At 33.6% G+C, this 23,837-nt stretch overlaps 1 protein-coding gene across 1 annotated transcript; it reads right to left on the bottom strand.

The window, feature by feature from the left end:
* Positions 1–14,332: 14,332 nt before the first annotated feature.
* Positions 14,333–20,860, bottom strand: CRK2 (cysteine-rich RLK (RECEPTOR-like protein kinase) 2). The gene is made up of 8 exons (XM_086442153.1): positions 20,673–20,860; positions 17,552–18,353; positions 17,300–17,413; positions 16,896–17,035; positions 16,541–16,751; positions 16,126–16,360; positions 15,643–15,793; positions 14,333–15,409 (listed from the first exon to the last, which is right to left on the bottom strand). The coding sequence occupies exons 2-8, from the start codon at positions 18,303–18,305 to the stop codon at positions 15,068–15,070; spliced, it is 1,947 nt and encodes a 648-aa protein (XP_086298279.1). The 5' UTR covers positions 18,306–18,353; positions 20,673–20,860; the 3' UTR covers positions 14,333–15,067.
* Positions 20,861–23,837: the final 2,977 nt, after the last annotated feature.

Below are 23,837 nucleotides of genomic sequence, written 5' to 3'. Positions count from 1 at the left end.
AGTAAGACACTGTTTTCCTCTTTTTTGAAATTTAAAATTTCTATAATGGGGAATGTAGAACGATGAATAGTTATATGATGTACTTGGAAGAAAGACATGGGGTTTTGTTAACACGCGCCCTTAGGGCTCACATTCAGGTGCATTAAATACACTTTGGAAATAAACACTTGAGGGTATTTCTGGTAGGGGTGCACATTGGATTGGGTAAATCCGATAATCGAACCAATCCAAATTATCTTTTATAATATATATATTTATTTAAAAATAAAATCTTTTTTTAGTTTCGTTCTTCCATTCTCTATTTCTCTTTTCTTTTAAGTTTGAAAAAAATCTAGTCATCGTTCGTCTCCCTCGCCTTGCCACTTCGTTGGAAAATAAAGAGGTAACTCATCAAAGTTTTCAACTTTATCTCTTTTGTGTTTTCTAGCAAAAATTTATAAAAAAATGTACACAACTCTCTCTCAACTCTCTCTCAACTCTCAAATGGATCAATCCCTTTATGGACAAAATTTCTCAAAGAGTTTGATTCGTTGCTTTTTATGAGAACTTTTATGCAGTGTTTGTTATATGAAATATACCATACGAACCTAGACTTGGATTCGTTAATCTATCATTTATGGATTAATTTTCTTACTAATCCATCAAAAATACTAATTTTAAATTTGTAATTTTTTTGTCTCATTGAACTTCTTTTAATTTTTAATTTATACAAATTTCAGTTAAAATTTAATATAAAATCATATATATTTTTTAAATAGGCATTATTTATTTTCTGATTTAAATGATTCTTCTTTTGAAAGAAAACATATTAATTTTTCTATGTAGAGTATGAGAACCGAGAATTGATCCAATCCAATGTTGGTTTGGATTGGTTCGGCTTTATAGGGTAATTATTGGATTGGTTCGGTTTCAATTTTGTCAAAATTCAAACCATGTGCATCCCTAATTTTTGGTATAAAAAAAAATCTTTTGAGGGCAATCTTGATAGAATATTCTATTTTCAAGGTATATTTAATTCACCTAAACAGGTGCCCTTAGGGCACATGTTAACAGAATTTATTTTATCATAAAAGAAAAAAAGGGTTTGCTGACAAATCCCAAATACATATTACTATAAAAAAAATTGTGAATCCAGTGTTCTAGATTTATGGAAAATGTACACATTGCTGACTCGATTTAGTGTACGGAGCCTTAGATGCTTTCATCGAGATCTTAGTGAAAGGCATCTACGGTTATGTGCGCACGAACACACGATGTCAATTTTATTGTTCACTCCGGCACGACTCTTCTTTTAATATACTGGTTTAAGAAACTTTACATAAGTAACTTGACAGTTAATCTGAAACTGAAATTCTGATGGTTTTTGAGCGCTATAACATGTTTTTTTCTCTATGAAAAACTTCATGAAGCTCTCCTTTGACACTGAGATGGTGTCTAGGTCTTCTCTTCCCATTAAAACCATGTTCACGTATTGGAATCAAAGCTTCTAGACTCAATATTCTCTTAATATCTTTTAGCACCATAGCTGTTGTAGAATTTTTTCCGTCTGTAAACAGTCTTGTCTGTCTTCCATAAACACCTCTTATTGTCACAGTTTAAAAGTCCCAACGTTAAATGTCTCAAGATGTTTGTTAAATGGATATTTCGAAGGATGATGAATAATTTTTTCTGGTCTTTGTTTATAAAATCCATTACTAAAGGTTAGAAATAATTCCCAAATGTGATGTTGAATGTTATGTTATTATTAGTACTGGGTGGTACGTGCGGACCGGCATGTATTACAGAAATTAGGATTTATGCATGATTTTAATTTTTTATAGTTACTTTAAAAAATAATTTTAGAAAATTTGAATAGATTATTTAAATTTGTATCATAGTATATCATTTAATATATTATAAGAAACTTTTTGTAATTAAAATTATTAACTATGGTGATTTGGGATAATATAATAAAAATATTTCTAAATTTTTATTTTTTTCTAAAAAAAGTGACCTTGATAATAATAAGGTTAAAGGTAAAAATGGGTGCATTTTTGTTTTTCCAGAAAATTTTGGTGTCAACAAATACTTATTCGTCCTTGTCTCATCTCAATAGCAAAGATTAAAGACGATTTCTTAAGCATCTCGAGGAAATCTATGTAGTAAATGAGTTCCCATTACCAGGCTTTGTTTTGGCATACCATAAAGTAATGATTTTCTAGAACTTGATTTTTTTAATTTTTTTAATAATCAGGTATCCTTGTAGACATGGTCTTGTCCAAGGACTAGTCTAGGGCATGTGCAACTCTTGCACATCACATGCTCCAAGTAAGTGAGGGTGCGCCCTCGTGGGTGACCCTTGGGTAATTAATGCTCATACTTGGTATCTGTTGGGTTGGGTCCACCTCATGTGAGTCACCCAATGGAAATAAGAGCAAAAACCCATTCAATTTGAAAATTAAAAAGAAAAGGTGTAGCAACTGGTTCTTTAGTTGGGAAAGGGGTGAGTTTTTGGAAAGTTAGGGTAAGAAAAGAAAGGGTAAACTTTGTTCGATTTGACTCAAATTTGAAGTGGAGAATCCTTACAACAACCTCTATAATTCTACAGGTTGATTCTTTCAGATTAATTTTTCTCTTCATCTCTATTGAGAGATTCTCTTAGTAAAATCTAAACTTTTTTCCTTTGTGTTTTTGTGGAATCCATCTTTATTAGATGATGTTTATTGTATTGTTGAACCAATAATATGTATTCTTGATGTTGATTATAATATTGTGAATCTCTAGATTGATAAAAGAACTTTGGTATAACCTATTATTGTTGATAGTTAAAGATTTGGGTGTGGACTACTGAGACCAGTGCCATGGTTTTTTACTTTCACTTTGAAGGATTTTTCATACTAAAAATCTTGTGTTGTTTGTGGTTGTTTATTTTGCTTAATTGAATTATCTTGCACTTGGATTGACATTATTGGGTATAATTGTGGTGTTGATATTGATTAGATATTTTTAATTTATTTTGTCACTCAAAGAGGGAAAATGTTTAATTTTCATTGTGATTATATTACACATTGCATTGTGGTTTTCCCAACAGTATTGAACTTACGACCTACGGGCATTAACCGCTTATCGATCTAAAATTACCATGGAGCCAACCTGTCAGAGTGTCTGAAACTTGATTTTCCTTAAATTGGTGAGAAATATTTTCTTATACCCTTTGAGAAAGTGAATCCCTATGGGATGAAAAATTTTAGAGTCTTTTATGTTAACCCTGGGCTAATTTCAATTAAATTTTGGGTGGCATCTAGTTTTCATGTGGAAAACAAGATTCCATGAAATCATAAATCATGGCAAATTCATTTTCTTTGTCGGTAAAATGGATTTCTAGCTAGTAAATGGAAACTATTATGTACTGGCACACCTTAAGTGAGAAAGCCGAAGAATAGGGAACCATGGTTAATTACAAGGGTCCTCTCTAAATGGGGAACAATGGCCTAGATGAAGAAAAATAATTGGTTGTTTCTAGGATGACTTAATGAAAATGACCTAAGTCTAGCAATTCTAGCCAAAAATCCTTTTTATTGGAAAAACTGTGGTCTTCCAACTCTAGGGTACTTTTCCTTTTAAACCTATTTTACCTCATCTACGATCCATGGTTTTCAACCTCTAGCCGAAAAAGAAAAAAAAAAAAAAAACTATCTCACAAGTTGTGATTTATTGATTGAAAGGAAAGAGTTGGAGGAAAAGGGTATTTAGGTCATTTCATTTATCTATTAGAGAATTCCATGCTCAAGGGGTGAATGACGCAACTTGAAATTTAAGAAGGGTGTATCTGAAGTATTTAATAAAGTTGATTTCTTTATTAAAGGATTATTTCAGAGAAAGGGTTGTCTCTAAATGGATTCCTCTTTTCAATCTTCATAGTGTCAGATCCATGGTTTGCTCTTGGGTGGTCAATTGGGCCCCTTGACCCGCTAACCGGGCTAACTCAACAAAATATAGGTTTGGGCCTCCATATTGAGCCCATAAAGTTAGAGTGGGGCTCAATAATTTTCATCCTATCAAATCCGGCTTGGGCTAATCACATTTTTGGGTAAGCCTGGCCCAAGTCAAGCCTGAGTTTGTTAATATCTGCCCAAGTTATAGTCAACTTAGGCTCAATAGGGGTATAGGGCTGATCTAGGTTGAGCCTGCCTCGTTAGGGTTTGGTTAGGGCTTAACCTAGTCTCGTCGAAACTTGCCCATTGACAATCCTCGCTTGCTCGTTATCTTTACCGGTGCTTTAGACGAAGGCTAATGATTTTCTGACTCGAATTTTTTTTTTTTTTTTTCACTTGGTCTGTGTCTGGCTGATGTGGCAAGGGTACATAATTATAGATCTTTTCGCTAATGGTTTTCTAACTCAAAAATTTTCACTTCGTCTATACTCGACTGGCGTGGCAAGGGCATAGAACCGTTGATCTTTTTCCTTGTGTATCCTGAAGAAAAATATCTATGGTTCTGTGCCCTTGCCACGTCAGCCTCATATAGACTGAGTGAAAATTTTCGAGTTAGAGAATCATGACTCAATCTTTTTCCTTGGGTATCCCAAAGAAAACGATCTATGGTTTTGTAGGATGCGATGCTAATGAATGGCGATTACTCCTTTTTAACAATATCAATAATTCAATCAATGTAATGTGATGAAGAATTATAATTAAATGTATCGAGAATTTCATTTCCCTATTCAAAGGATTATGCAAAGAGTTCGGCTAGCCTTACTAAGTTAGTAACAAATTTCACTCTTACTAAGGATCCTTGGGTTCACCTTGTGGCATCCTAAATCATGATCGATGCTTCAGCCTTAAGGGTTGTAGAGGAAAAAAAATTCTATGAACTTTTAAAATAAAAAATCTCAAAAAGAAAAAAAAAAAAAAAAAAACTATTTTTCACTGTTGAATTTCATTTTTAAGTTTGAGAGTTTGGTAGCCCTTTTTCAAAATCTTAAATCAAGTTCAAAAGAGATTGTTTTTTAATTTTTTGTTTTTGGGATTTGAGTTTTTCAATGAAACTTAGAGAACTGTGGTGTTGGATTGCTGATGTGGTTATCCATTTATGCAAAACAACCCATAGTAAGGCTTAAAATCTTACTATGTTAGTAAGAAAAGTTTATCGCTTATGCAAATGCTGACTGGTAATAGAGAATTGATGTTATTTTGAAAACTAGAATAACCAACTTAAGCAGTGGACTCGGATTCTTAGTCTGGTCAAAAGGGTCTCTGTTCAAAATGACAAGCTAGATATCTGTCCTGTCCTCTTAATTCTTACTGATTTGTCCGAGTCGACTCGGACTATCCTAATATTCTATAACTAAGATGGGTTGCTAACTATACTTACATCCAAACGCTTCTATATATCTTCAATCTTGTAAAAGTTGATAAAGACTCCTGAGTACTTACAAATAGCAAGGGTAGTTTGGTAAAATTATTACTTTTCGTCGTCTCAAACTCTTCACTGTTGTGTTGTGAGTTGTGACAGTCGGTCCAGCGTACTCGCCTCCTCTTTTATGAAAAAATAAAAAATGGTGTGGCCCACAATAATGATTAAAAGTCTCTTACTGTTTGATAGAAACCTGAGAAATAAATTCCATTGAATTACACGAGGGAGATTGTATTGACACACCGACTTTTAGAGTTCGCCCCGTGACGACGTAGGCCCGGGTATCCTCTTTGGGGTTTGAGGGGGTTAAAGAGAAAAAATAATAAAATTAGGTGGATATGATTAAAAAAAAACTTTAAGATTAAAGGGGATAAAAGAAAATAATAATAATAAAAAGAGTATTATTGAGAAAAAAAAAGAGAAAATGAGGAAGGAGGAGAGAAGAAAATAAAGAATAAAACTGAAAAAATTGAAGAGAGAAGAAAATAAAGTGGGGTGCACACAAAAGAGTAGATGAGATGTTTATCCTAGCTGATGAAAGTTTGTCTCTCACGAAAGTGAATCCAACAGTTGTATTTTATTTATATAGATTATTCACATTATGTGAAAATTTGAAAATTCTACTGAAAAATTTGACAAATCAAGGGCCATGAATTTTAGAAATCAAAATTCGATTGTCTGGGACCATCGTAATTTGTGATGTTCCCTAGAGGGATAGTCTAAAGTTACTGAATTTCTCCCATCCTCTATTAATTTGACAATTTTAACTCGTTGGAAGAAAAAGTTTGACAATGAAAATTTTGACGTCATGATTCGTCAAATTTTACAAAATTCGATGGTCTTAGGCTGTTGAATATAAGTTTTTTTCATGTTGTGTCATGCCTCCCCAAAGATTTAAATAAGTTAGAATTGCCACCCTGAACCCTTTGACTTTTTAATTTTGACAAAAATCCTTCAAATACAAAATTTTGAAAAATTAATATGAAATAATAAGGGTATTAATTACTTTTGGGGAAATTGAATTTCTTTGAAAAATGGTTGTGAAATGTTTTATTGCACCTAGAAATATGTCAAGAAGGATAGTTAATGTTTAAGAATCGTGATAACATAACTATCCCATGTGGCATATTCAATCAATTTGGTGAATACTAGTTACAAAATCATCACGAGCATTCTCGCTAGAAGACTGAAGTGCGTTATTCAAGGGTTGATAGGTTGTAACCAAAGTGCGTTCGTTAAAGGGAGACAGATTCTAGATGGAGTCTTAATAACAAATGAATGTATTGATTCTAGAATTAAGGCTGGGAAAGCAGAAGTGGTTTGCAAGATAGACCTTGAGAAAGCATATGATCACGTCAATTGGAAATTCTTGGAATACATGCTAGGGAGAATGGGATTTGATAGTAGATGGATCTCTTGGATCATGATATGCGTGTCTTCTCCATCCTTTTCGGTATTGGTAAATGGGACACCTCATGGCTTCTTTAAGAGCTCTAGAGGTCTCAGGCAAGGAGATCCTATCTCCCCTTTCTTATTTATCATTGTAGCAGAATCACTCGGGAAGATATTGGAAAGAGGGGTGGCGATTGGGCATTTCTCAGGTTTTGCTGCAGGAGCAGGTAATATAACTGTTTCACACCTTCAATTCGCAGATGATATACTAGTCTTCTTAGATGATTCCATTGAGCAAACAAGAAGATTGGGTGGATTGCTTTGTTGTTTCGAAGCAGCGTCAGGCATCCCAGTTAATATGAAGAAAAGCAAGGTGTTTTCGGTTGGCTTGGTTAGATGTGTTCCTTTACTTGCTGCATCGTTGGGGTGGCAAGTGGGTAGTTTGCCTTCCTCCTACTTGGGGATTCCGCTGGGAGCTCCATATAGGAGAGTGGCGATTTGGGATCCGATAATAGAAAGAATTGGAAGAAAGCTCGCAAATTGGCAAGCAAATTACCTTTCTAAGGGGGGTAAGCTGACTTTGATTAAAAGCGTCTTATCGAGCATTCCAGTATACTTTCTTTCAGTACTTTCATTACCTTGTAGCGTGAAACTAAGGTTAGATAAGTTATTCCGGAATTTTCTTTGGCATGACAGGAATGGGGGTAGAAAACATCATCTAGTTAACTGAAACAAGTTTGCTCAGATAAGAAGAAGGATGGCCTCGGGGTTAAGAGGCTCGGAATAATGAACATGGCCTTGAGGGGGAAGTGGTTATGGAGATTCAGATCCGAGGAGAACAGTTTGTGGAGAAAAGTCATTCAAGGAAAATATGGAGTAAGGCGAACGGGGTGGGAAAGTGGTCCAGTTAGACATGCTCATGGTTGTGGGATGTGGAAAGGCATCATGAAAGTCATCCCTACACTCAAATCGAGAATCAAATTCAAAGTAGGGCAAGGGAACAAAGTAAGATTTTGGGAGGATATTTGGTGCAACAATCAACCTCTTATGGAAGTATTCCCTTCCTTGTATTCCATATCCTTAAAAAAAGGGTTCCCAATCGCATCCTTCCGACGAGATGTAGGCAGAAAACGAGCTTGGGACTTTGGGTTTCGAAGAGGTATTGATGGCTTGGAGTTGGTAGAAGTTGGCAGATTAATTGATGTAGCTTCGAGTATCGACCTTCGCTTGGGTAGGGAAGACGAGAGAGCGTGGATGGCAAGCAAAGACGGCAAGTTTTCGGTACGTTCCTTCTACCATTCCTTTTGTAATAATGGTGATAATACATTCCCTTGTGTTCCAATTTGGGGACCAAAGGTGCCAAGCAAAGTTGCTTTCTTCACTTGGACGGCATCGTTAGGAAGGATACAAACGGTGGACTTTTTGATGCGGCGTGGGTGGTATGGGACAAGTTGTTGTGTCTTATGCATGGAAAATGGAGAATCCTCGGATCATCTTCTCCTTCATTGCAAATTTTCTCATGGTATTTGGGCACAATTCTTTAAGTTGTATGGAATCCTAACTTGTCTTCCAAAAATAATAAATGACCTTTTCACGTGTTGGCCGTCAATCGGGTATTCCTTTAGAGGCACAAGGAGACTTCTGTGGAATATTACACCATTCGCAATTTGTTGGGGGGTGTGGCTGGAGAGGAATAGACGCATTTTTGAAGGGAAACAAATGGATTGCACAGACATGTTTGTATCTATTTTAGGTCTTTTGTTTTGTTGGTCTAAAGTTTATAAGGAGTTTAGGGGGTTGTTTTTCGAGGAATTTCTTTACAACTGGGATGGGATTCATTGTATTTCTCATGAGTAGTTCCTTATGTAAGGTTCTGTTAGGTTGGTCATTTCGACCGATCTAGTTTTGTTTTCATGAATATAATGATACTTATCAAAAAAAAAAAAATTATTCAATCAACATTCCTGATATGACAAGTTTGGGAATCATAGATCTATACGCATCGGGATATAAACCTGCACTTCCCCATTAAAATGTGTATCCCGAGACATACATATCTATGGTTCACAAACTTGTCATGTCAGAAAAGTTGATTGAGTGTGCCACATAGGGTAGTCCGATTATCAAGGACTCAAATTTTAATTTTATCAACCTGGGAGGAGAAAATCACTTTGGATAGGAAAATAGGTTTTAAAGAAAATATGCAATCTTACAATGGAAAGTTGCATTTTTTTTCTTGAAAATCAATTTTTGGGTCTATTTTTCATCAATAATCACACAGACCTTAAAAATAAGAAATGAGAAGCAAAATGAGAGAAGACTGAGGTCAAGGAGTATAAAAACATGTTAAATACTCATCAAAACCAAGAGGGGTGTTTCTAAAGAGAGACTCTGTATCCACACCAACTTTTGCTAAGACTAGCCCATTTCATATATGAAAATATCACCAACTAGAACGCATCTTGGAGTGCTCTTAGTAAAAGCTGGTGTCGCAATAGAAGTTCTCTTTCTAAATCTCCCTCATACTCGTCACCTATTATTTAAATTTTATTTATTATTTCTCATTTATAGATCTTCAAACGAGAAAGAGAGAATCTACCCATCAAAAAGCTCTCTCTCATTCTTTTGTTTTTTCTCCAAACTACTCATCATAAGGCCTCTTGCCATGCTTTTCTTCAACAATCAAACATTTCTTGAGATTAAAAGCAAAAGAGAAGAGAATGAGAATGAGAAAGAGATACAATAGATTACTGCTCTTAGTTTATCTTCTTTCACTTGTTTTGGAGTTGAAGTTGCTCTTTGTATCAGCCAAGACAACAGAATCTTCGCATTCAGAAGAAATTTCAGTAAATATATGGCAAAATAACAACAATTGCTCTACCACCAACAACAGCTTCAACTACAGAAGATTCAGCAAACATGGTTTTAGAAGAAATGGTGATGCTTATGCTTGTGAACAGAAGAGAAGAACACCTATTGGCGCAAACCCACTTCATAATCGATGAGTTTTTAAAGAATTTCAACCTCTCCATGATTGAATTTTGAGTGGGTACATTTGTTTCTGTTGAGTGTTCTTACGCCTAGTTATTTACGTGGTGAAAGAAGTGCTTGTGAGTTCTTTTTAAGTCTTTTTGATGCTTTGATATTTGATATTAATGCTCGTTTGATTTGTTATAGATGAACCTAACAACTCATCCTGATTGAATTTGATTGTAATAATTTTCAGCTTATATGTTGTTCTTTTAGTTTTCCATATGGACTTGGTTGTGGTCCAATACAAAAATACAAACATCGATATGATTTTGCAATAGTTCGATTATTAATTGGTAGTTTAATAAATAATAACGTACAAGATGAAGATTCTAAAAAAATTGAAAAATGATTTAAAAGAATGTTTATTGTATCAGGGAAAACGGATATGGTCTTACTTATTACAATAGAAAATAGGGATATTTACGAAAAAGTGATCACTATTGACGGATTTAAGATTTCGACTCATTGTTCATTTTAATTACTAAAACATGAATGATAACGAATTCGGGGGTTTTTTAAATGACTATTTCGAGGTTTAAAGTGAGAATTTTAAAATCGTTGAATTCATTATCATTCTGTATTATTTTTTAACAAAAACATGATCGTTCGCGTTTTTGATAATTAAAATGAACAATTAGGGGGAATCGTAAATAACTCATTTTCAACTCATGATACAGTAATTCACACTAGAAAATATAGTTTTAGACGAAATTGAATAGAAGAATAAACATTTGTTCAATCAACCCTAAATTTTTTAAATAATGATTTTATAATAAGAACAGTGCAAACGTTGGTCTGTATGGGAATTTATTGGGTGGATTTGGGAGTTGTGATTCAATTATGGGCCATATTGTTGGTTAATCCACCCGACCCAACTCCCATTTCTCATTGCATGCCAAGTGGCACTCTTTCTTGGTGTTGTGTACAAAAAAATCATACTGATCGACAATATCCAGCCATTGGATTTTGTAAGTTTTACAATGGGTTTAGAATCCATAGGTAGGCTAGTTCGTACAACCCTCTAGAAATCAAAATCGGGCTTACATCCGTCCGATTCTTATCCGTTTGCGTTTCACCAGATAAAATCTAATTTGATATGCAAAATCTAAATAAATTTCGTATAATTAAATAAAATAGATTATATAATTTCTCATATTGGATCCCTATTAGATTGACTTGAGGTTGATCCAGATCTGTTATCGTATCGGATCTTAATCTCGATTAAGATCCAAAGTTATCGAATTGGAACGAACTGTATTTCGGGTCTGATCCAATCTTTGACAGCTATAATTCTTGCTACAGTTATCCTTAACATGGAGTCTGAAAAAGATTAGGCCTCGTGATTCGTGTCTATGATTGATTGATAGATTATGTACTATTTAGTTTGGTAGTAAGAAGAAAGCGACAAGAAAGAAACAATATAAAAGAGTCTCTTTTTCCACTTGAAGACAAAAGTTTGCAAACTGTATTTTTCAGAGCATAATATAATCACAGAGCAGCTCTCTTTTACTGTTCAATTAAGTGCAAAGATACCTCTGTTGCCTCTGTACTTAAAGAAACAAAATGATTCCCTCCCAAAATTTGTTTTGTTAGAAACAAAAATCAATGTTAGAGGCTGAAGTTGAGGGTATTTCGGTCAATTTATTTTATTAGTCAAAGGGTACAACAAGGTGTAAACAAATAAAAAATAAAAAACAAAAATTTGAAAGAGAGCTTCTATTGCCACACCAACTTTTATTAAGAGAACCCAAAGACTTGTGCATATTAATTAGGGTTTCTCTTTGTAAAAATTGGTGTGGCAATCGAATCTCTCAAATTGAAAACATAGATATCTCTAATGTTCACCAAAACTTGGAGGGGGAATGTTTTAATCACGGATGATTAAATTATGTGTTAACATATATAATAAGAATATGGAAGGCAAGGCAACTATGCAAGATGGTCAATGTGAATTGTCCATAACATTGATTCATCCAAATATTTCAGCAAAATTATATGAAAACTCAATCAAACCAGCTCAGTTTCGTGTTTTTGAGAGAAATGATCAGTTGTCCAAAGTCGCTTGAACAACGAGTTCAACTTAGGCCGATAGCTTTGATTTTGAAGTCGTAGGTCCTATATCTTGCTCTGGTTTTGCCAACTTAGAGAGAGTTTTGTATTGTCAAATTGAGTTATGTATGAGTTGATCAAACCAATATTTGGTGATTCAATTTTTTGTAGCCTGGTATAAAAATAAGATTTTCTAATATTCACTGATCCATCCAACAATGGGTATATATAATTATAGTTATCTAAAAAAGTTTGTTTGATTTATAGTCCATAGTCTATGGACTAGACAACCCCAGATACGACTCCGTCCACAATTTACAAGGATACCCAGCTATCAAATTTTTTTTTTTTTTGACTCATCTGATAAGATGGCTTGGGTGGAGGATGACACAAAATCATATAAAGGGTTTGAAAATCATGGTTTTGAAACTTGGCCTAGATCGAGATGTCTTAGAATAGTCATTCCTATCTCAAAGGCTATGGGGGTGGTGTCAAATTTGTGATGGGCAAAATACATCAGTTAAATTAATGAAAACTTGGTTTTGTTTCTTTTATGTAAAATAATTATTAGGGACTAACTAATTGCACACCACCAACTACTAATTGCACTCCATTAATTATAAAAAAAAATTACCTTTTGGATGATTGCACTCAAAATTTAAATAATAATATTGCACTCCATTATTTTATTTTTTCTCTTCTTCAATCATATTCACATAAATTATTGTTGATTCAATGATTTTTGTAAGAAATACTTGGTTATATAACAAGCATGTTTTCAATGTACTCAAGTAGAGAAGACGAAGTCAGAAGAAGGTGAATAACCATACTAGTGGTATGCAATTAGTCGGTAAAATAATATATATTTTTAGTGATTTAAATTATTTTTATTTATTACAAATATTATTTTGTGTTTGAGCAACTACCAATCTACATTATAATAATAATTAAAAGAGTTGTAATTACTTAAAGATAAATCTATATAATAAAACATAATTGTTAGATTCACAGTTGCTATGATTATAGGGATAAATACCTCATCCATCCTTTTTGTGTAGACCCTACTTTATTGCATTATCTGTTCACTCTTTCAATACCAAAGATTTTTTAATAACACCCCTCCAATTTTATTAAATTTTCATTTTTACTCTCTTAACCCTCAAAGAAGATGAGACAACTCTTTTTATAATAAAACAAAAATGTGTACTCCACTCAACTACAATTTTGTGGGATATAAAAATTAAGACAAATGAGTAGAGTACACACAACTCCATTTTATTGCATTTCTTCTTACCCCGTTTAAATTTATCATCTTTTCTCTCCACCCTCGCTTTTTGAATAATACCCTTAGTGATCTCACTCTATTTAAACCCCACAAAACTATAAGATTAAAGTTGAACTATAATTTCGTGGATATAAAAAGAGTGGTGGCCTCACAATCCATTTTATTGTCTTTTCTCTCTTCTCACCCTTCTTTTCAATAATATCCTTCTAATTTTACTATCTTTCCTCTTTTACCCTTTTACAAGTAAAATCTAGTGCACAATCCGAAAGATATAAAAAGTTTGACTTATTCGATTTTTGATGAGACGACCCAATGTAAACATGATTTTAAAACTCGATTTCGCTTCTCGTCTCGTCCATGCCAAATACCAAGTCTTCTCGGACGAGTTTTCCGATACGTTCCAAAATTTGAAAAATGAACGTAAGGTCTTAAATCTTGTTTGAAAAATTGACTTGTTTGTCTCGTCCATGCTTGATACCGAGACGATTTGAGTGATATGACTCAGTCTCGGACAAGTTTTGAAACCATGGTAAGTTGGGGACAGACGAGATACTGGGTTTGAAAACCATGGTTACAGCCTCTCCAATTAGCTTTCACAGAAGCGCAGAGAAGTAAAAGAGAAATGATGAAACAAGAACGTGATGAGAGAAAGCAAAAGAGATGAAAAAGGGGATTGATTCAAAACTCTAGAAAACGGAACAGAAGAATGTGACAGAATCTATCTTGGTGTTGGTTTTGGTTATGGTAGAAGAACAAAGACAAAGAGTTGCAGCACATAAATGGGCCTTTTTTCTTGTTTTCGTTTAGACTTAGGCCTTGGGGTACGTAAAACAGTTCATCTGTCTTCCATTTCCATGTTTTGTTCTTCTCAATCTCAATCTCGGATACACTTTGTTTTTGTTTTTGTTCTTTTGTTGTTTTTAATTTTAAAAGTTGATTCGTTATCTACGTTGATGCTGACATAGCAACTGGCCAACAGATATAGTAATGGGTCGGGTCAACCCGACGAACACAACCAGACCAAGTAGTTATTTAATCAACCAACCACCAGTGGGTTCATATGGAGCTTTAGTGCTCCTAAACTTCATTTATAGAGCCAATACTTCTGAAAGAATTGTAAGAATTGGAAAGCTTCGAACTTCAAACAATTTCTAGAGGGTTTATTACACCTCAAATAATTTTCGGGCTTTTTTACTCAATTTCTGCTTGTTCTCGATAAGTTGACCACCATTACAACATGTAATAGTTGGCAAAATCATGTAAACCTAAGTGGGAAAGCTATATGCACACATAAACACACACACACACACACACACACACATTCTTACACATTCTTACGATTACAAGATTCATTTGAATATGAAATCCAATACCCAAGGCTTCGATACATTTGAGACTCTAATCTTGCAAGAAATAAATACTGTGACTTCTGTCTTTTTCAATAAAATCATGATGTAGTAAATCAACAAAGTCCAAGGTGATGTCTGTTTCCCCTTCCAGTTTACCTACTACAGTACCAGTGTGAATATGATCTCCCCCAAACATACGTAACGCTTTAGCTAGTACACAGATATGGATACCATGATTCTTCTGTCTATCAGTAACTGCATGCATTAATGGTGGATGTGAAAACACACACACACACACACACTCAGAAAAATCATGAACATTGAATTTTACATTTATTTTTACACTGATATGCACCTTTAATCCTATATGCTCGAAAAAAAAATATCCAAAGGACCGGCCTTTCTACCTTGATATATCTGAATAACCAAAAGATCGTATGATAGCCCATATATAATACAGATGCCAATCATCGCGGGGCTACTACAGCTCTTTCAACCAGTAAGACTCGCATGGGGGTTATTTTTATTGGTATATTGGTTAATTTCCAAATCTACCCATCTGAGATCACCTGGGATAGAACGAGCTGTAAGAGGCCGTGGCAATTGACGGAGAAGAAGAGGCATTGAGCGGTTGGTGTGAGTCTTCACACTTGTCATTGAGTTCCATGGTCTTCTCGTCGATAAAAGGTGGATTAGTGGGAACGGGGAGTTGTTCATCCTTATTTAAAAGCAGATGCAAGGCCTTCGACATTGATGGTCGTAGCGATGGGACCTCTTGTGCACATAGAAGTCCCACGTGCACCACCCTCAAAATCTCCTCCTTAATGTTGTTGTTATGATAGTTACACAACATTAAACTTGGGTCGAAAAGTTCCTCCACTGTCCCCACTTCGAAATGCCTCCAAGCCTGTCTCACCCATTTTTTACGTTAAATTAGAGCATTATGGGATGAATGGAAAGACAATCAAAACTAAGCACACCGAAAAAAACTAAACATAAGCCCAATAGGAATATAATAAAAGAAGTTGATTGAGATGGTTTGGTTACGTATAACAAATACAAATGATGTTACAAGTGTGAGAAGAACTTTGGTGCAGGGCATTGTAAATGATGTCGATGAAATATAAGTGTAGAATTTACATCTGTTAAGAGACTGTCCGAGTAATTAGAGGTTTTGTTCCTGTTGTTCTGCCTCCCGGCTACAATCTCTATCAAAAGTACCCCAAAGCTGTACACATCTGCCTTTTCTGTTAGCTGACCGTGGGCTAGATATTCGGGAGCCATATATCCACTGTAAATTAAATAAATAAAAAACCATATAGTCATCATCAACATAGTCCATTATATACACACATCAGAGCTAAACACCTTCATGTAGATAGATTAGTCGTGGGCAGTTCTTGTCTAGGGGCATAAATATGTTATACGTGCGTGTGTGTGCACATAGAACAAATGTTTGTGGAGAAAGTAATTTATCATCCCCCTAAGAGGTTGCATAGTTGCATGAGGCTGTCTATGGAAGATGAATCACAAGGATGTTAAAGTTAGGAGTAGTTATAGAGATCAAATCATTCTAACCACGGAAGTTCACTTTACGACTATTCTAAAGGTATACATACTTACAGTGTTCCTGCAATTACAGTGCTGATGTGGCTTTTATCATCTTGGAAAGACCTTGCCAACCCAAAATCAGAAATTTTAGCTCGAAACTTTGAATCCAATAGGATGTTACTAGATTTTATATCTCTATGAATGATTCTGATCTTTGAGTTCTCGTGCAGGTAGACCAAACCTTCTGTTGTGCCAATAATTATCTCAAATCTCTTCTCCCAGTTCAGTACTCTTCTTTTGTTTGGATCTATTGTAATTATGATAAAAAATTGAAAAGTCTCATTAGTCCTTCCATGCAAGAAACATTAATAATATTTTTTATTTACTTAAGAATCTAGCATAATAAGTAGACTCAGAGATGGGAAACGATAATCGTCCTTGTAGACTAGTTGAAGTTGGAGGAAACAAGTGAAATTATAAAAATTACCGAAGAGGAAGCGATCGAGACTCTTATTTGGGAGGAACTCATAGACCAGAAGGCTTTCTGGACCCGAACAGCTGCAACCAAGCAACCTAACAAGATTCTTGTGCTCTACACTGCTTATCATGTTAATTTCATTGTAGAAATCTGCAGCTCTATGTCTGTTGTTAGAGAATAGCCTCTTCACCGCAACCTCCCTTCCGTCCACCAAAACTCCCTATGTTGAAAGGTTAGGAATTCAACTCAGATGACACTAATATATGATAATAAAAGAGAGACCCAAATTTTGAATGTTATAAGTTTTGGAAACTTAAGGTGAAACACAAAAAATTCTGACTTTCACATGTTAGAACTAAGTTACCTTATAAACTGTCCCGAATCCTCCTTGCCCAAGCTTCTTGGCATCGTCAAAAGATGCAGTAGCCTTTTCAAGTGTTGAGTACTTGAAGTGCAGATTACTGTTAAAAAGGGTCTTCGCCATTTTCTTTGAATCACTTGAACCTTGCAAAGCAGAAAATAATGAAAAAATATTTTAGAGATTGTCATCCATGTTTTACATATAATTATGTTCCCCATTTTCATTAAAACTATCCATTACTGAAAGCTTGAAAACTCTTGGACAATGGCCTTTTCTTTTCTTCTTTTTCTCACATCAGGGGAATAATAATGCCATTTTTAAGTATTCAAACATCACATAACCCGTAACTTTAAAGCTTAGAAATCTATAGCTTAGAAGTAAGGGTTTATTTACTGGAAGCTATATACCTCTTCTTTTCTTTTGTATTTTTCTATTCTTCCAAATATAGACTCCAATAGCTGTCCCAACCACCACAACAGCCACGGAACTCACAATTGCGATGATCATCACTATTATGCTCGCTGAAACCCATTATTGCAAATCCATAATCAGCCATATGAAGTAAAGTTGTGGATATCCAAAACATTTGATAACGAATCATAATGGGTTGGAAGTCACTAAACAATGTGTGATGTGGTAATTGAGTTGCATTACATTACATTTTGTACGTCTACTGCACTGCTCTTCATTCAGGAAATTTTGATCTGAATACCTCATGAAGCACCCCGTGTTCAAAGCTCGTCCTTCCGACCATGGCAAGCATCCCATAACTGAGGCTGATGCATTCTCCAAGCACGCTTTACAAGAGCTAGCATTCAAAATTTTCCAACAATCTGCCAACACATAAGCCGACTCATTTGCCGACCCCGACACCAGCACTTTGGCTCGTGCATAGCCTCTGTTGCCTGGTGCCGCCGCAACAACATCCAACAAAGCTCGCCTTGCCGATTCCTGAAACCTTGGACTCTTTCGGGTTGCATTCCCACATAAGGCCTTATCGTCAGGTCCCGTAAATTCTTGAAAAAAGCTATAATTCTCCGCGCGCATGAAGCAACCGTCAAGGAAGATTCGACCTCCATTAAATGGGAAGCATTGGGGGAGGACAGTACGTGCCTCGGCATAGCATAGTACACAGTCAAGCAATGAGAGGTCTCCATAACATTGGGCAAAGCCATAGTTTCTGTTGGGTCCAGAACCAACAATGGCCTGTCCAGAACCAACGGTTCGCATCTGATCACTGATGTTTTCCATCGTAGCAACGAAGTTGGGGACGAAGATAGTGGAATTTTGCTCTAGTTGGTTTCCACACTTGATTTCAACTGTTTCGGCTCTTGCCTCACCTAATGTTGTTTCTACCAGTATGGATAAGATTAGAAGGAAGAGAAGACAGAGATGTATGAGTGTTTTCTTCATGCTTGATGATTTGTAGGCGTTATGCAATCTGGGTCTTGGATGGTAAGCCTGCTTGAGATAGAATTGGGCAGAGAGCACAGATATCATACACTAATACTGTATTCTAACATGGAAAAAATAATAATAGAAAAAAATTAGATTAAGGAATTATGGACACTATAAGGTTATGTTAATTCTAAATTTCTTATATAATCAATTTTTTATTATGATAGCTTTTGTTTGCTTATTTCCAATTTTTGAAGTCTATCATGCATACATTGGAGGGGATGCTAGAGTTGTAATTAACATTAAACAATAGTGTCATGCATACATGTGAGAGGATGATAGAGTTGTAATTAACATTAGACAATAGTGACGAACGATGGAGTTCTTAGTGACAAACGTTAAATATGTGTATGCTAGAGTCAACTTCTGAGGGAATTTTCATATTTAAAAGAAAACATGTTTTGCCTTAAGATGTCACATATATTCCAAGTTAAGAAATCCTAAAAATTGTATTGTATTTTCACAATTCTCATTCATAAAGAATTTTCACTACCCACCCCCTCTCACCCCCAATAGATGTAAGTAATTTTGTCGAATTATATAATCTTCGTAATTTATCAATCTTGATCGGTCAAAGGATCTTTTTTCACACGACAATTAGAATCAATTAGTTAAAAAGTAAAATCATCCAACAGGTGATGGTGTAATACAGACATTTAGATGGTCTGGAACCTGCATGATTGATGGGATCCAGGGCAAAAGAAATGTTTGACTTTTTTCATCTTTCTTAAGTCAACCTTTTGGATGTTGTGAAATCTTGTGAGCCGTTCATGATGAAGATTTTGGGTATGTGGCCTATCAACAGTTGGACAACCGACATTCTTCTCTGTCAAATCTAGTGGTCGTGGTGACAGTTAGTCAAACAGCATCAAATGGGAGTCCAAAAAAAAAAAAAGTCCCAAAGCAGATCAATGAGACGTCATTTCCTAATGACACGTGGACAGTTAGAAGATTGTGAAAATGTCAGATAACTAAAAATAGAGTAGGGTTATAGCCTTGCTAACTTAATAAGATTCCAAAAACATCCCACAAACATGATCCGATCCTGTGCCACATGGATGTACAGACAATTCTGTGAATTTTTCTTTAAGAAACAACAACTTTAAAAAAGATTATTTTTCATCATTAAAATTGAGTGTTATGTGAGAGTTTAATAACCGCTCATTTTCAAAATCTTGGACCAAAGTCCAAAAAAAATTACTTTATTTTATCTAAATTTTCCATGAGATCTAGAGAGCTATAGTGTTGGGTTGTAAATTTAGTAATCACTTTGAGTTGAATGACCCTTACTAAGATTTGAAATATTACTAAGCTAGTAAATAAAATATTTCTCTTGAAATATTAAAATTATTAGAAAGATGGAAGATATTATTTGAGAGTTTCTATTGCAACATCAACTTTTACTAAGAACACCCCAATATCTATTCCAATTCTTTGGTGATTACTATGAATTGAGGAGCTCTTAGCAAAAGTGACAATAGAATCTCTCTATTTTAAGAAGAAAAATTTATGAAAATATAATTTATATTTATTTAATTATTTTTCTTTTATGTAAGTTTTTTTTTTTCAAACAAATACATTGTGTCTTTGAATTTTGGTATATCACATCCAATATATGGACTGTACCACATAATTTCACTATAATTATTTTATTTCAGACATGTTCAAGTGCGCCAATATCAATTGTGATTATTTTAAGTGTGGACCAATATAATTATTTTGGAGAGATTCTATCGCCACTCTAACTTTTTATTAAGAGCACACCAATTCATATGTAAGAATAACACACTTTTGGTGTGCTCTCAGTAAAAGTTGGTGTGGCAATAGAAGCTCACGTATTTTATCAACATCGAACATCTTACTGAAATGCAAAGGAAAATATGGTTTCCTAGAGATCAGTGCAGTTTTTACATTATCTTACGATTCCCTAGGAATAACTAATAAGCATTAAATGTCCATAAATAGAAATTTGTGTAATTAAAGGAATAACAATTACGAAATACAAATATGGAAACAAATTTTATTAAAAAAGAAAAATAATCAATTAAATTATTCCAAAAGATAAAAGGTTTTGATTCACTCCCGTAAAAGAATTACTAAATTAACTATTAAGAATTTAAGATCTCTCTTCAATCGAAGATCACAAATCTTTTCCTATCTATCAAATCCATAGCTGTAATGTCTTTTTTCTTCAAATTTAATCATAAAAATAAAGCTAAAAATCGAAAGGAATCCTACGTATATAGAAGATTAAAAATCACATTTGAAAACTTAATTATCGAATTCTCGTAAAAAGTTCGAACTAGATCGGATAATACTTGCCTGTTTCGACTCTAAATCAGAGATCCTCAAGCACTGCCTACAGTTTACCTCTCTTCTTCATCAAAAGCTGAAATTTTTGCTGTTTAAAAGATGAAATCTCTTGAAAGTAACTGTAAATTATTCAAAATCAAATCAAATAGAGAGAGACACAGAGAGAGAGAGAGAGAGAGGTCGTTGGGACGAAAGGTTTCTAGAAACGAAATAGAAGTCTAATGGAACTCTCATAGTTAACATATATGGCAAGGAAGTTAACGAGTTTACTGTTGTACCCTTCATTTAAGTGGATAATTACATTGCTGTATACATTAAGTCAGTTCGTGGCAATGGGTGTAGTTGAGTGGGCACATGCGATAGGTATATGTTTGTAATTACTATGAAAGTGGGAGACATTTAATTTAAGTGATGGACTATACTGTTCGCACCAATTCTGAGTGCGACTTTGTTGACGGGCATATTGTTGACACATATTGACCGCGCAATCCTATTGTTGGAAGATTGCTTGAAATTTTTTTTATGGCAGTCCCCCATCTTAATTTGTTTTATGATTCTTATATTTTTTATTAATTAAATAGAAATTCAAATACAGTTGTTTTTCATTAAATAGCAAAACACTTGTCTTACTAATGTGATAAGATTTTAATCCTTACTAAGGGTCATTTTACTCACACAGATAATCACATCACCAGTCAAACACTACCACAGCCCTCTAAGTTTCATTGAAAACTCAGGTCAAAAAAATAAAATTCAAGAAATAATTTTTTTTTTTTTTGAGCTTGATCCAAGTTTTTTAAAATTGATGGCTACTGAACTTTCAAATTACTCCCAAACTTAAAATTAAAATATAACGGTGAAAAATAACTATTTTTTTAGAATTTGTATTTTCAAAGTTCATATATTTTTGTCCACTACAATATTGAAGCATCCGATCATGTTTTTTGGATGCCACAAGGTAAGTTCAAAGTTACTGGGACACAATAAAGTATTTTAGAGAAGCACTTTTCCTACTAACTTAGTAAAATTTGAAATCTTACTAAGGCTTGTTGAAGTCAAATGAATTACCAAATTGGCAAATCCAATACCAAGATTTTCGATTATGCCAAAAAAGTAATTTATGTAAAACAAATTATGTTTTTTTGAATGAAAATGATTTCCTTGAAAATTTAGATTAAAAAAATGAAAAAAATAATAATAATAAATGAAAAATATTTTTCTAATTAACCTGCAAAAATAAAAGGAGGTGTTTCTACTTTTTTCTATGAGAGACATTTTAAGAAAAGTGTTATTAACACCCTAACTTTTGCTTATTACACCCCAATTAAAATAAAGAAAACAATGGAATGGTTGAGAATAAGCAAAAGTTGAGGTGCTAATAGAAAGTTACATTTTTTTTTCTTTCTTTTTGTTTTGGATTTAGGATTTTATATGAACCTTTTTTTAATAGTAAAATATTACTAAAATTATTTAAATGAATGCTATAATATTTTATTATGTTGATATTTTAATTTGAGACAAATCCTAGTAATAAAGAAAATAGGTGAATGATTGAGAATAAGTAAAAGTTGGAGGGCCAATAGAAACTCTCATTTTTTTTTCTTAGATACTTTTGTTTTAGGTTTAAGATTTTATATGAATCTTTTTTTTAGTTGTAAAAAAATACTGAAATTGTTTGAATGAGTGGTATAGTATTTTATTATATTAAGATTGTAATTAGAGGCAAGCCTTTGTTATAAATAAAGAAAATAGGTGAATGATTGAGAATAAGTAAAAGTTGGGGTGTTAATAGAAACTCTTATTTATTTATTTTTAGATTATTTTGTTATAAGTTTAAGATTTTATATGAATCTTTTTTAATTCTAAAAAGTTACTAAAATTGTTTGAATGACTGCTATAATATTTTATTATGATGAGATTGTAATTTGAGACAAACCTTAGTAATATTTGAAAAGTGCATTTTGATCTTTAATTGGGGTGTGATAATTAATTTAAGTAATTGGGATGTAATAAGTAAAAATTGAAGTGTCAATAGCCCCTCTCTTAAAATATCGCTCATAGTAAAAAGTTGAAACACCTCCTTTAATTTTTGCAGGTTAATTAGAAAAAAAATTTTCATTCATTATTATTATTTTTATCTGAATTTTTCGAGAAAATAATTTTCATTCAAAAAAATATAATTTTTTTTTCATAAATTTTTTTTTTCAGGATCAAAAACCTTAGTTTTGGATTGTCACTTGGGTAATCCATTTGAGCTTAATGATCCTTAATAAAATTTCAAATCTTACTAAGTTAGTAGGAAAAATGCTTCTCTAAAATATTTTATTGTTTTCGTTTAACCTTGAACTCACCTTGTGGCATCCAAAAACATGATTAGATGTTTCAATATTGTTGAGGACAAAAGTATATGAACTTTAGAAAAATAAATCCTCAAAATAATTATTTTACACCATTGTATTCCAATATTAAGTTTGGAAGTTATTTAGAAGTTCGGTAATTTTCAAAAACTTACATCAAGCTCAAAAAAAATTATTTCTTGAATTTTATTTTTTTGACCTGAGACTTTCGATGTAATTTAGAGAGGGTTGTAGTAGTATTGGACTGGTGATGTGATTATCCATATGAGTAAAAAGACCCTTAGTAAGGATTAAAATCTTATTATGTTAGTAAGACAAGTGTTTTGCTATTTCAATTGAAAATGTCAGTGTTTGGATTTGAATTTAATTAATAAAGAGTACAAGGATTGTGAGTAAAATTAAGATGGAGGGACTATTGCAAAAATATTCCAAGCAATCCTCCAACAGGATTGCGTGGTCACTATGCATCAATAATATGCCCTGTCAACAAAATGGCACTCACCAATTCTTGGTAGGCTTTCTCCATTATTTGAATGAGTTTTTTTTTTTTTTTTTTGACTTCTAAAGTCAACTTAAAAACTCCATTAAAATACAATTTGCCCGACTATATAGAACTTTGGGAAGATTACTTAAAGACCTTGTGGGAGGGTGTTTTTTTTTTTTTATTCTTTATAATAATCCTTAAGTTAAAATTTTCTTTTCTTAATAGTCCATGATCTTCTTCATATAGTTAGGTTTTCCAACAGGGATTGCAATCATTTTTTATAATGTTTTTATCGTGAACAACTAATGGAGAATAATATACTCTTAATTTTGA

Source organism: Akebia trifoliata, chromosome 5 (assembly GCF_017979445.1).
Source record: "Akebia trifoliata isolate Shusen 1 chromosome 5, ASM1797944v1, whole genome shotgun sequence".
Classification (NCBI taxonomy): Eukaryota; Viridiplantae; Streptophyta; class Magnoliopsida; order Ranunculales; family Lardizabalaceae; genus Akebia; species Akebia trifoliata.
The sequence above is the reverse complement of the archived record's forward strand: the minus strand, read 5'-3'. Positions and strand labels throughout refer to the sequence as shown.

Bases quoted from the DNA above. Each gene is read 5' to 3' on its own strand.
- CRK2 (XM_086442153.1), bottom strand. From the start codon at position 18,305: ATGAAGAAAACACTCATACATCTCTGTCTTCTCTTCCTTCTAATCTTA. The intron at 17,036-17,299 runs GTATATAGCTTC...CTGCTTTGCAAG, and splicing joins AATACAAAAGAAAAGAAGAG to GTTCAAGTGATTCAAAGAAA. The intron at 16,361-16,540 runs GTAATTTTTATA...TAATTACAATAG, and splicing joins TCTCGATCGCTTCCTCTTCG to ATCCAAACAAAAGAAGAGTA.